The sequence below is a fragment of the Saccostrea echinata genome, unplaced genomic scaffold, assembly GCF_033153115.1.
Source record: "Saccostrea echinata isolate AGI-Se365-2 ecotype Australia unplaced genomic scaffold, CSIRO_AGI_Sech_v1 ptg000046l, whole genome shotgun sequence".
Taxonomy (NCBI): domain Eukaryota; kingdom Metazoa; phylum Mollusca; class Bivalvia; order Ostreida; family Ostreidae; genus Saccostrea; species Saccostrea echinata.
Window position 1 is genome coordinate 5,747,501 of NW_026889795.1, and position 15,183 is coordinate 5,762,683.

Sequence of the window (15,183 nt, forward strand, 5' to 3'; positions counted from 1 at the left end):
TTATAATATTTTTTTTTCATCAGAACCACTGCTAGCCTATACATCATGTATTATAAAATACAGTGTGAATCTACAGAACCACTGCTGGCCCATATACACATGAAAATGTATATATTCTCTGTAACCCTTATATTGTAGTTTGCTTTAAGCTGACCAACTGATTCTTCATAGTATGAAAATGTGAAAACATTAAACTTATACATGTAGATGATATATGAAATGGCTTTTTATTCCCAAATAAAATGTTAGCTATTTGTCTTGTACTACAAAAATCTCAATAAGGCCATATAAAGAGATAACAAATTATACTGATTTACAAGTTGATGGCAAAAAGGACAGATTTCAACATCAAAGAAAGTCTATAATTTCTTTATACTTCAGATATTATAATTTTTTTATTAACAACCAAAATAAATCCAAAAATATGTCCCCAATATATACAATCATCTATTTTTTGTTTAAGCATGTGTCCCTAAATCAAGGTCTTGAAGTAGCAGTTAAAAATGTATATGGTCAGAATATGGTTTTGTGGCAGACAGATGGATAAACAACTAGTCAACAACACAACCCTACAAATACTATACCACACAGAACCTGAGTCAATTCCTCATTGATGATAAACAAAAAACAGGGAACAATGTTAGAGTTATCTCTCTGCATATGGACATTCCTCTTTAACATCTTTTATCATGTTTTTCGACAGCAGAAGAACTATATGATTTATTCACATAAAAAAATCACACTGTATTTATGTTATAGTTGCTACATGTGTATTACAGTTGAACTTTGGTATCTCAAACACTGATATCTCAAATAACATGTATATTTCTAAGTGAGTTGGAAGTGCCAGCCACTTATTCTTTAGGTATTTTATCCCTGATATCTCAAATCCTCGGATATCTCAAAGTTTTTTCTCTTTCCCATCGAGTTTGAGATAACAAGATTTGACTGTATGTTCATTCATTTAAAGAATGTTAAAAAATATTTAATTTTTCATTTACCTAATACTACACACAAATAGCACATTCATTGAATGTAAACCTTGAAAGAAATATTTTATGAGTTAACAATGACCAACATACACCAGATTATATGTATATTCTATTATGCATTATCTTTTCAGAGTGCATTAATACTGTGTAACATACTAGTATTCAGCATGTGCTACTCTTTTTCATTCAATTGTAATTTTTAAAAGTTTTATCATTGAAAGGGTACTGTAATCATTTGTGCTAATAATACTTAATTACAGAAGATTCTGTCCAAAAAAAAAAAATGCAAGGAAACATACCTATTGTTTGTGAAGGAACTGAATTCAGTGAACATGAAACTTTACTACTTATCCACCAAACTCCCCCCAAAAAAAATTAAATAAAAATAAAAAAAAATTAGATGTGTCGTAATGCCACGAATGTCCCCACAGGCAGCTAAATTTCAAATGCCATATTTAGTTGTAAATTGCACAAAAGATTTTTTTCTAAGTTGAAGATGGATAACTCTGTCAAAAATCATCTGACTATGGCCAAATTCAAACCTGACCTGTATATTCTGGAAAAAAAATACCTGCAAATGCAATTTCAACCTTATACATACATCCCTACAAAAGTTAGAAAGAGCAAAACTAAAAATTTCTTATTTTTTCCCAAGTTCAAGAGGGATGACTCTGTCAAAAATCATTGGACCACAACCAAATTCAATCTTGACCTGCGTATTCTTACAACATATCCATAAGTAAAATTTGAGTTAAATGTGTGCAACTGTTGCCGAGATAATGAACGGAAAGTCAATGACGACGGAATGACAGAACAGGGTATATTATATGCCTCCGGCCACTTTATGGCAGGGGCATAGATTTTTTTTTAATCCTGCACGAGATAAATGTGATTATACCTTCTAATATCTGGAATGTAATATCATACTGCTATTGTTTGTTACATTGTGTACATTTCTACACATTTGCCTTAAAATATTTGGCAGACAAGTGTATTCTTCCTTTTAGACAAATTTAGGGTATGTTGAAAATTGCAAATAATTCTGTATTGTACCTAAAATATCACAGGAAAAGGTAAAATAAATCTTTAATTGAAATGCATTTTGGTGATCCAATAAATCCTAGCAATATGTTAAAGCAAAACAATAACAAGGACACCCATCATTTACAGTAGCAGGTTTCACAAACGTGTGGTTGTCAGAATTTTTTTTACCTAATTCACTGACTTCTCTAGTGTCTAATTAATGTGTATATTCAAGATCTTCTGATAAAAAAAAATATTCAGAAAATCTTTCTATACTGAACACACTTGTAGTTAACCTCGATCTGAATCAATTGTTAGTAAGGTCAAACAAAAAAATATGTGTGGTTCCGGTTACACTTCCAAAAAAATTAGGGTAGGTAGGTAGGGATTTTTTTTTTTTTTTAACAAAATGATTTCCTTAATTTTTTCTAAATAATACCTATCACTGCTTTGCAAATGGCATTTTAGATGTGGTGTGATAATATACTAGTCAATATTGGTAGGGGACACCTACATGCTAGCTTGCTTTGGATTTAACACTATTAAACACTTGCACTATGTTTTGCAAGGAGGCCGTCATTGCTGAAACTAAACTCAAGCCATTGATGGAAATCGGGGGAAATTCCGGAAAAAATATGAAAATTGCCAAAAAAAGTTTAGGGTCGGGGGTATAAAATAGGGAAGGTCGGGTAACCGGAACCACACATATTTTTTTATTTGGCCTAAGGAAGCTTTAATTCCTTTAATTTTATTATGTCTAAATCCATGTTTTAATAAGTAAATATGAATAATTTCATGATGTTGAAATAGATAACATGTGTAAAAATCTAAATCACACTGAAAAGAGACATGACACTCAATTTTGAAATTTCATGTTCTGAGAGATATCATTAATACATAAAAGCAGTCATAAATCTTCTAATAACATGGGCCCTATAGCCCCTTCTCTGAATTGTTTTAACACGAGTCTTGCAGCTGCTAAATAATCAGGGAAATAGTTATACTCTCTGTTATCCACAGATTTCAACTTTTTAATAAATTTGTTTTCTTTAGCAACATGGTTTAAAAAGCATTGAACATCATCTGTTGGTTCGGATAAATTAAATTGTTCCATGTACCGAAAGTCACTGTGTTTATTGAGCCAGAACAGCATGAAATCTACGATTAAATCCTCACCCACGATATGGTCCGGTAAACAACCACACAGAGCTAGCTTCATTCCTTCCTCCACACTGGACACCCGTGGCGTGAGAATTCCAGGTGTATCTGTTAAGTAAACGGGAGGGTCAAAGTTCGCACGGATCTTTCCTGACAGTGATCGTGTAACCCCAGCTACGGCTCCAACTCGTAAAGGTCTTTTCTTTAACGTTGTATGTGATCGTCTAACATAATTAATAAAAGTTGATTTCCCAACATTAGGAACACCAATCACAGCCATTTCATAAGCCTCAGCTGTCTCTCTGTTAAAGCGTGGCGCGCTATGTATTGCCTCTACAACAAGTGGAAATAGTTCTTGGTTAATAACTTTTGACTTTTCAGATGTTAAATTGGTAAACAAAACTTTATCGACACCTTCTTCTTTTAATCTATTTACAATGTCCCTTCTTCGACTCATGTCTGCTACATCGCATTTATTTAGAAGAAGCACGTGTGCTTTCATTTTCATCATGTCTTTGAACAAGGGTGTTCTTCCCGAAAATGGAATTCGAGCATCGTGAATTTCTAGGACACAGTCTATGGATCTCAGTCGAGCTAATAATTGAGAAATTCCTTTCTGCATATGTCCCGGAAACCATTGCACCTGATGTCCATGAGGAAGCACAAAGGATTGCCTAAAATTGCCCGAAATGTTAAAAATTTTACTTGACATATTTATTGTCAATGGGCGCAGCCATTGTTTAAAATCCCCGGATGTTAAAAGTCGAACACAGAATGATTCGGACTATACTGAATATATTTAAACAGCGTAAATAATTTATGAGAATATGAAAGAGTGAAAAGAAACTTGGGAATTTATAACATGTCAACCGTTGCAATATTCGATCTTTTTCCATTTGTTTTGTATATCTTTCCAATTGTATTGCGTAACTTTCTATTTGATTTGTTTTCTATAATGTTCCATTTGAATTAATTCTCTAATATGTAAGACGGTGCCACCGTTGGTGAGGGCGGAGCCATCAAGTGAACATTTCTACATTTTATTGTTTAATGATAATCAGTGTTAAAATCAAGTTGCAAATCATAACAAAAACCTCAGTCCTTTGAAAAAACTCTAATTAAGTTCTCTTACCTCAAATTTTTTTTATTTCAAACAAAGAAATTTAAGAGTATTTGGTTTTATAAATCTGGAAAACTTTTACTAAGATATTTCATCATGAATTGCTTGGCCAGAGCACTCAAAATCGAATAGCATAACGGGGAAAGAGTGTGCACTGGACCAGTGTCGCCAGTCAAGGATTCAACCTACCCAGGCCCAAGAACTCTTAAACGTTAACTTTTTCATCTATATGTATCTGTCCAACAATTATACGTGAGCTTGCATGAGCATCATTTCTTTATCTTTCACGACTTAATTAAAAAAAAAACCCAATCCAGAAACATTAAGTCATTTAATTCCCATCTTTTACTTCCAATGCATGGTTATGACATCAAATACAAATAAGGACAATTGTCAGGGACTACATCGGAAGTTGAACTTGGGACCCAAACTACAGAAAGATGATCTGACTCCTTGGTTATCAGGACACTTGGAAACTGATCATCTGACCAACACTAGGACTGTGTATACGGTGAGGGCTGAAAGTATCAGCATCGCAAAATTTCTGAGAATTATTTTCTTAATTTTAATGGAAAAAATGTAGAGTAAATTTAACGTTTCTGCATTTTTTTAAAAAAACTAATCTGATTCGAATAGTCGTTAGTGCTTTCTAAAACTAACACAAAAGCAAGATATTTTTTTTCTTTTTAATATCTGGAAAAACGAATTTAACTCAATAAAAGTTTTTTTCCAGATATTAAATTGTTTAACCGAAAACTATTAGAATTTTAAAATCAAAATTTGTGAATAATAGGATACATTTCTGGGAAGTATCGAATAGAATATTTATCAATGTATCGAACCCCCCCCCCTCCTCTGCATCAGTAATTGATGTTTTGTGACATCTCTATCCACAACATAATAAAATGGATCATATATGGAAGCTTTAAAAAAAAATATATTTTAGCACTACTCAACAACTTTGAACTCTTTACATGGATTAGCATGGGTAATGTCAAATGAAGATTCGGGTTTTTTTTGTTTTTGTTTTTTTTTTTGGGGGGGGGGGGGTTAAGCCAAGAGAACATGAAACTTTATTCATATATGTCATGTATTTTGCCATATCCCTCCTGTATTGTTTAACTTACTTTTTCTCATATGGTTATGTATTGTTTAACTTAATATTTTTTCTCATGATTTTGGATTTTATACACTATCATAGTCCACCATAGGTTCCAACTGGCTGAATACATTTTCAGTTCTATATTTTTAAAAGTACTTTTTAAAATAAAAATTAGAAATCATTTTTATTTTATCCGTTGAAACGTATCCACATGTATAAATGGAACATGTGTTTGATGTGGTAGTTTGAGCTTCCGACATGTCCAAAGATTTTTCTTTTGATGGTGAGCTTCACAAAACTGAAATTTAACACTTAAAAAATGATAAATCTTTTGAGAAAAAAAAAAATTCACAACAAAAATGAAACACAGGCCTCCACCGGTAAATGTATATAGGAACAAGCAAGCAATCAAAAACAAGAATGAATGAATGAATAAATAAATACATGTAATAAATAAATTAAAAAAAATAAAATTAAGAAAAAAAATTTTAAAATTAAAATGCATACCCCTTCCCCCCTTCCTGAGTTCATACCAGAATTCAGTAAAGCTTTTCGTGCTTTTTACCACTAAAAACATTTTTTTAATGTATTATTCATGGCCGTAGGAATCGGGGGGGGGGGGGCACGGGGGGCGTGCCCCCCCTCAATAATTTTCGCCGATATATAGATTACTATAGAAAACATAGCTACTATATGTTTGTGCCCCCTCAAAAAAAAACGTGTGCTGACCTTTTTTTTTTTTTTTTTTTTTTTTTTTTGGCTTGTCAAGGAATTTTTGGTTAATAGTGCCCCCTCAACTGAAAATGTATGGCTGTGCCCCCCCCCCCCCCCCAAAAAAAAAAACTGAAATTGCTTCCCACGGGCCTGTTATTCAATAGAAAAATTATACTATGTCACAAAAAATCTTATATTTCTAGTATGTGTATTGAAAATAATCCTGAAGACATTCGTAATTAATAAATTTTATTAACAAATAAATTAGAGTTGTTTCTTTTCCCTAAAGTCTGGTGAAACGGCCACAGAAAGATCCGCCCCTCCATAGTGCGTAGTACGCAGTCTAGACAGTGACGTCACTGGAATTCTTTAAACTGAGTTTTTTTGTTTCACCAAAATATAGTAAGGTTTATTAAAAGGTGAATAAATCTGTTTTTAAAAAGAGAGTACGCATATGAAATATCAATTTTTACAGGTTGTTAAAAATGCAACAGCTGATTCATCAATGAATGACGTCACATGTCAGGTCTATGACGATCGAAAGCAAGTTAGTTGAAAACGAAAGTAACAAGGATGTGTACCATAAGGGTGTTTTTGATTATTAGAATTGATAAAACTTCATTAACGCAGGATTGGAATTAAAATTACGATTCTCCAGCATCTCGTTAATGCGGCAATTAGTCGCGAGATTCAAGATGGAAAAGACTATGGACGCCATATTGGCGACAAGGTTCTCAGTTCCATAGGTATTGTAACAAGCTTATCTTTTAAAAAAGATAGGTGAGCTAGCGCTGTAGCTATCATAAACCACAGAATTAGATATCTGAATTATTGGATTAATTTGCTGAATCGATTAAGGGGACGACCATTTGATTCTGAGGAGGGGGGTCGGGTGGGGGGTCTGGCAAAAATTTTCGAGTCAGATTATTTATTTTCATGCCAGTCAAGGACAGAATATTTATTTTCTTCTTCACTGAAAAAAAGTTGGACAAAAAAAAAAGTTCAAACGGGGACGGAAGGGGGGGGGGTAGTAATAGTCAAGAACAGATTATTTATTTCCTTGCCGGTCGTGGAAATACAATTATTTATTTATTTTCAACTTTTTTGAGCACAGATTATATATTTCCAAAATCTGCCAGCCCCCCCCCCCTTCAGAATCAAATGGTCGCCCCTAATTATTAATAGGAAGACACAGTGTTACACTGGAGGTGGTGTTGGGGGATGTGTCTTAATTCAGAATGATGAATCTAGAGTGGGTTTTCACATTGGCAATGGCATGCATCATTAACTGTGCTTTAAGCATTCTGCAGTTCACTGTAATTTCAATTTTGAAGTGAAAAATAAGAGATAAGAAGAACCAATGAACACCTAGTTTAAAAATATTCCACTGTGGTACTGTTTTTACTGTTTGTAGCAATCACATCCTTTCGGACCTTTCCGGCAAGCTCAGAAAACATATCCGAGGTTGTTTTTCCGAGCTTGCCGGAAAGATCCAGGAAGATAGTTAAAAATAGCTAGTTTTTTAAGTATAAATTAATTTTAGAAATTATAACAGATCTGTACAGTTTTGGCATTTACTGTTACCTTTTGTACATTTATTTAAGATTAGACAACAAAACACGAAACTTTAGATCATAATATTATGTATTTTCAGATTAAAAAACGAAATTGACATTGTACAGTTTTCCCAGCCCTACCGTGAAGTCAAGCATACGAAAGACTAACGTAATCGGATCTCCGTCAAAAAAGGAAAAAAAATGAAAAATTAAAGAATTATAATTATATCAGTGCTACTGCATTGTATTAATCGCTTCTCGTGTCTTTCCGACATACTCTGAAAGATTTCCTGGGTTTTTTTTCTGAGCTTGCCGGAATTATCTAGGAAGGTAGTATACATGGTTAGCTGTATGGAAAGCTAGGTTTTACCAGTTGATCTGTACAATCTTGGAATTATATGACCCAAATTTTTCTTGTACTTTTAATCGTAGGTTAGACAATTATTAAGAAATTCAGAATTCGGATCATATCTATTTTTTATGATAAAACGAAATTATCATCGTACAGTCTATCTTCAGTAGTTTTCCCAGAATGCCCGACCGTGAAGTCGAGCATGCGTATTCCAGAAATTTAGACTAACGTAATTGCTAGCGCTCGAGAGCGCTAGCAATAAAATTATAGCTTACAATAGAATTCAGTATATTTTACATACATACATGTTACCTATAGGGAGAGCTTCGCTCTCACGGGCCCATCGCCCTCTATAATTTTCCATCAATCTCTATACCCAGAGTTATCGTTCCCGCTACGCTCCACTTATACCAACGTTGGCCCATTAGCTTGCTATCTGGGAAATATAGAATACAAATAAATAATAATGCAATCTAAATGGAAAATTAAAGAATCCAGATGGAAAATAATAGAATACCAGAGACATATATGTCTCTGAGAATACGAATAAAAATTATACAATACAAATGGCAAATTATACAAATTTATCATGTTTATGGAAAATCAATCTCTCACCAGAGGGCGTATTCAACGTCCTTGGCAAAACTTACTCTAACCTATTGTATAACAAATTACAAATTTTAAAGGTATATATTTTAACTTCAAAATTTAATTAAAATACAAATACAAATATGGCTCTTAATTCGCTCTTGAGTACATCTGGGAGGACAAATAAAGAATTCTGTAGACACGTTTTTTTCTTAGATTTCTTTATGTGTATTTGAAGTTTTGACTCTAAATAGGACAAAAAAATGTTTGAATAGATAATCAAGTCAAAAATAAATATTTTATTAATGTTTGAAATATGTGTCACGTAACACATGACAGACATATAACGTAACATGACAGACGTATGATAAAACGTGACATGATTAAATTACATTTCTGATGCTTAGCAAAACAAATAATCTGTAAAAAATAAATTTAAACAATTCCTTAAACAATGCAAAATTTTTTTCACTCTTACGTAGAAGAAAAAAGATTTTTAAGCTACTTTTGATGCACAAACTGATGATCGTAACACTGACAGACTCCTTTACTTAGCCAGCCAAATAAACCATAAACTTTCATTATTTTATCAAAAAGATAATGTTGCCGTAAGAAATGGACATTATTCAAATTTTGATTCCTTATAGATTTTAAATTTGAATTTTTAAAAAATAAATCTCTGCTATACGCTTTGTAACATACAAAATTTCCACCATGTCTGTCATGTTACGATATTTCTTGAGCAATACTTGTTTGAAATGAGCCAACAAAATTTATCATTCAAAGCTTATCTTTTATTCTTGGAAATTATAATACACAAGACATTATTATTTATGAAAATACTAATGAAATTTAAAAAAATAAATTATTTCATATAGATCAAACCTATATCGTAACATGTACGGATGCACGTAACCCTGACAGGCTCGTTTTTAAAACTGCAAGAAAACAACTACAAAATTGTATTGTTTAAGTTATAAAGACAAATTTTGCCTTATGATACACTAATATTCTTAAATAAAAATACTTTTTGGTTTAATTCACTGAACGTATAAATCTGAATGCACCCGTTTGTTTCACGTAACATGAACAGACATTCGTTTTGTCCGTCACCGTTACGATAGTATTCAGGCAATGTCTGTCAATCGGTACGTTATGTAAGAAATGTCAAATTTTAAGTGTTTATGTAGTGATGAAGAGCGTGCAAGTTCATTTTTTTTTTTTTTAAAAATCCAAAATACACCTACCAGCTGACAATATTTGATGATATGTGTTTAAAATCTAGGATAAAGACAACTTATATTTTCACGAACGTAACATACTTTCTGTAACGTAACACTTGACAGACAAACGTTCGTGGCTTCTCGGGCTCTCTCTGTAGCTCTTCTTATCGAAATGTAAACACATTTGCATAGAACACTGGAGAAAATTTAAATATTCATAACCTTTAAGTCATATGTATAAAAAGAAGCATCTCCGAGCTCCATTCTTAAAATAGAACGTAACGCCCACTTGCCATGACAGACACAGGAAGCATCCCACAGATTTGTTAATTTCTAAGCACACGTGCTTTTCTGTTGAATCTGCGATCACTTAATTGATAAACAGGTAAATTTTCTATCAGTAGACAAGAAAGATAAAATAGTTGGCATAAACAATGGCCTATTTTATAACAATGTACCCGGTGTATTGAGTCTGACAGACGTTACGTTCAAAATATGAGAAGAAATAAATTCCTATTTTTCTTTTATTTTAGACATAATGTGCATTAAAATACTTTTGTATGCTAATTTTATCCTTCCTAAACAGAAATGAATGAAGATATTCTGTGTACAAGGTATTATCGCCATATATTTGACTTTTATTTTGACATGGTTGAAAATGTCCCCCTACACATGCGTAATTTTAGTGGAATTATCAAATTCATTTCAAGAAAAAAAAGTAAGTTGATGAAAAAATTTGCTTATTTTATCTTTTTTATATACTTATAACATACTTTTCAATATAAAACATTTCTTATTTCAATTTTTTAAATAATTTATTTTATATTCCTCTTGTTAAAATCATAGGTCAAGATGTACTTAGAGCCATATTTATTGGCACAAACACAATTACAATAATTGGCAAAGGCACAACACATTATAAGAATCATCAATTGTTCATACATAAATACACAATATTTTAGTATAGAATGTGAGGCTATACATAATTATAAATCACACATCATTTGTATAATAATTATGTAATGCAATCATTTCTAGATGCAAGACATTTTTTAATAAGTGAGTGTGTTATTTTCAGTATTTCTGGACAATGGCTATTAATTAAAGCAAAGCTTAACTTTTTGAGTATGAGACATATTTGATATTTTTCCTTGAAAAAAAAAATCATCAAGTTCCTTTCAAAAGTTAACCTATGATTATTGTATTTATGGCAGCTGAATAGAAAATGAAATTCATCTTCAATCTCCCCTGTGTTGCAAATATTACAAAATCTTTTATCTGTGGGTATAGACAAATGTCTCCCTTTTTCTATGGCAAAGTTATGTGCACTAAGTCTCAACCTGCTAATAATTGATCTCTCTGTTTTCTTTTTTAATATATCAGTGTATCCACAGCGTTTGAAATTATTAAAAACAACTTGATAAAATTTTAGTTTTGATGAATTATGAATCTTTGCATATTCCTCTTGTAAGCATTGATCTAATATTCTTTGTTTTATGTTTCTCAGAAGTGATTTTATTGAATTTTCCTTTTTGGTAATGAATGAAAATCCTAACTTATTGAAAATTGAAAAAATATTTTTAGTCCATGAGTTTGTTTTGACTGTTGCTTTATAGATTTTAAATACTAAAGTATTCTTGGAAGTAATAAGATGGTTCCAAAATTTTATACTTGAAAAATGTATTCTTGTCCACAGGGGATGTCTACCTAAATCTGCTCTGCAGGGAGCATTAGTAGTTTTACAATGTACTCCTAAAATTTCCATAATAAACTTCATGTGAAATTTTTCAATTATAGAATTTTCACCAATGTTATTATAAATACCCCAGATCTCACAGCAATAAAGAAGAACTGGTGTTATAATTAAAGAAAAGTTTACGTATGAAAATTAGAAAGATATATTAATATACCTTTATCACCGTATCTTACAAAGGATTATTTCTCGGCGGGATATTGCATCACTCATGTAGACAGATATGGGGAACGTGGAAAATTTTAAATTAAATTGCCGACAAATATCAACATGGTTTAGTTTTTAAAGACAAACAACTTGCAGCATTGACACTTATACAGAAAAGTGAAGGTAATACGCTTGTTAATCTTCCTGTGATAAAGGACACGCATCTCCGCCTTCCGTACTACTTTCTAGACGTTGACAGAGGTATAAGTGGAGCGTAGCGGGAACGATAACTCTGGGTAGAGATTGGCCAACGTTGGGCCAATGTCATCGGTTACATTGGGTCAATGTTGGCAAATGGCATTGGCCCAATGTAAGTTTGCTCACAGTCCTCGCCAAATCTTTTTTTCAGTACATGGCCTTCGGGCAGGTTTAACCACTTTTCATGCCATTTCTATCGATCTATTGTCTCGCCATTAATATTGTTTTCAACCTGTACACTTTTTGTGTCTCCTTTGCAAAAGAGTTCCTTAGAAGGGGAATACCTAATTGAAGACCTACAGGTAATTGAAGACCTACGGAAGACCTAGGGAAGACCTACAAAAATATGGGCTATATACAGCAAAACTGATGTGATATTCTGATTAATCATGTCTTAAATATATTAAATACACAAAAAAGTTTTATAAAAAGAAGTTTTAAAGTGTATTTTTCAAGCTCGATATGGGGAACTATTTCTTCTCTCTGACGACCTACACAAGAACGATAACTCGCGTAAATAACAAATCAGCTGTTCACCAAAACAAATCAGAAAATTGTAAATAAATCAATAGTAAATGAAGAAAAATAGAATCATTGAAGATATTTAAAAAAAAAAAAACATCAAAGATGAAATAATAAAAGGGAATATTCAATTAGATATTATTTTATTTTGTAAAAATATAAATGAATAAAATAAAATAAAAACAAAAAACTTGACCAAAGCAGAGACATATACATATTATATAATACCATAATTTGATCAATCATAAAATATATGTATATTTTTAAATGATTTATTAAATTGTTATAACAAGTTTCCAGATCCTATGAGTGGACTTTTTTCTTTTTAACTGAATTCCTTTATTTCTTTTTTTTAAAATTTATTTTCAAAATTATCTTGGTATATCAATGTACAAATTAAATATTATAATTGAAATAAATATGTTTATGCTTTTGACAGAGTGTTAAAACTTATTAAATATAAGTTAACTAAAAAAAATCTTTAGTAATTTTTCTTAAAGATCAAAACCACAATCACTTACAAAATCTTCTTGTATTTCACTGAGCCTGAACAGCAAAAAATAATAATTTATTCAAAATATGCATACATTTCATTCAAGTGATTACATGCATGTTACTTGTTTCATTATAAAAAGAATTTGTATACTTTGTATGTAATTAACAAACAGAATAATTTCTTGCTGCTATCCATAAATTCATTGATTAATTCTGTATATTTTAAACTGTCGTGTTAATTTATATTTCATAAAATTCCACTTGAAAGTCTTCTTATATTCATATTTCAGCTAATATTTATTTTTCATGACATATATTGTTCTTATTTTAAGGAGATGTCAACCAGTGTAAGTTTCAAATCTTCTGTTTCCATTTCCTTTCAATTTTTTTAAGAAAAATATGTTCAAGATCGATTTTGGCTCTACATGTTAAAAAAATTCTTAATGTTTTGATTAGTATTTCTTGGCGTACATGACAGGTTATTTTAAAATTTAATACATTGTGTCATTTAATTTTTTTTAATTGTTCTTGCCACTGTAAGATAAATATGCTTTTGATTTAAAGGGAAAAAAGTGACCATTTTTTTTAAATGTTATCAAGCCACATGTAAAACTCATTGATTTTTTTATTTCTTCACGTAATAGCTTTAAAAAGTTATTTTAATTATATTAAGAAATCTAATTCTTTCCTGTAGCAGAGACAATGCGTATGCAAGAAGATTATAATATAATTCATAGATTTTTTTAGAATGTATCTTTGCTATGTTGACAGTAAATTAACTTCATCAAAGCAAGTGGGGTATGTTGATAATTGCAATCAAAACACGGATAATTATCCTCAGGGTGTGTATGTAACACATTAGTGCTGAAGCCTTTAGTTCAGAGCGATATCTTACTTTGCATGATTTATGACAAATCCACAGTATACATATCAATATTTCAGATTAGAATATTTAATATTTATTTAATATTTATCCCATAAAACATATTACATGTTTGAAGAATTGCAATATTTATTAAATATTGACTACAATAGGTATAATATGACAGAAACATCTCATGTGAAATAATTATTTTTATATATAAATCTCATCAAAATTCATATTCCAGCTTGTATCTTTATTATAAACATTGAAAAACTCAAAAAATATCATTTGGATTTTTTTTTATTTGTATATTCCCCTTTACCGATAATATAAACATGTGTTGTTGTTGTTTACAAATCAACCAGAGTTACCGTTCTTGCGATAGGTCTTCTGAGAGAAGAAATAGTTCCCCATACCGAGCTTGAAAAATACACTTTAAAACTTCTTTTTATAAAACTTTTTGTGTATTTTATATATTTAATACATGATTAATCAGAATATTACATCAGTTTTGCTGTATATAGCCCATATTTTTGTAGGTCTTCCCTAGGTCTTCCGTAGGTCTTCAATTACCTGTAGGTCTTCAATTAGGTAGTCATATATTGTTTTCAACGTGTATACTTTATGTGTCTCCTTTGCAAAAGAGTTCTTGGAAATCGCGGTAGAATAAACCATCGTTAAAATTTTATTTTGTGCTCCACTTTAGATGAAAAAATCTGACTTTTAAGTACATTTAATGTTATTGGTATTATTTAATTTGATAATAGTGAGGCTTAAGCCTCAGAGTTTACATGCCCTTCGGGCTTGTAAGTATGCAATTTCCACATGCCCGCTTCCAATTTTACCAGGTCCCGGGCATCGGACTCCCAGGATTTGTCGAAGACTGTGCTCATCGGCCCAATATTGGCCCGATATGTTGGGCCAACGTTGGCCCAATGTAAAGTGTGATTCTACAGATGTTGGTCCAACATTAAACCAACATTGGCCCAATGAATGCGACATTGGATCAATGTTGGACCAACATAATTAATTATTACATTGGACCAATGTTGGCAAATGACGTTGGCCCAATGTCAGTTAGTTCATCGGCCCAATGTTGGCCCGATATATTGGACCAACATTGGCCTAATGTGTAGTCAGACACAAATTTAATTGTTATAAATCTGCATATGAACTAATTCCATCGTCTCTACAATCAGAAAAAAATCTACCCCCAATCCTACTTGAAGATACAAGTTAGCTAAAATAAATAATAAGTAATATCAGGCTTGTTTAACTAGTTATATTTTATCAGAACAAAATAAATTATTAGTGA

The 15,183-nt window shown here is 31.5% G+C and overlaps 1 protein-coding gene across 1 annotated transcript; it reads right to left on the minus strand.

Moving 5' to 3' along the window:
• Positions 1 to 2,871: 2,871 nt before the first annotated feature.
• On the minus strand, positions 2,872 to 3,945 carry LOC133202275 (mitochondrial ribosome-associated GTPase 1-like). The gene has a single exon (XM_061338068.1). It carries the CDS (start codon positions 3,883 to 3,885, stop codon positions 2,923 to 2,925), a length of 963 nt encoding a protein of 320 aa, XP_061194052.1. The 5' UTR covers positions 3,886 to 3,945; the 3' UTR covers positions 2,872 to 2,922.
• Between the last annotated feature and the right edge of the window lie 11,238 nt (positions 3,946 to 15,183).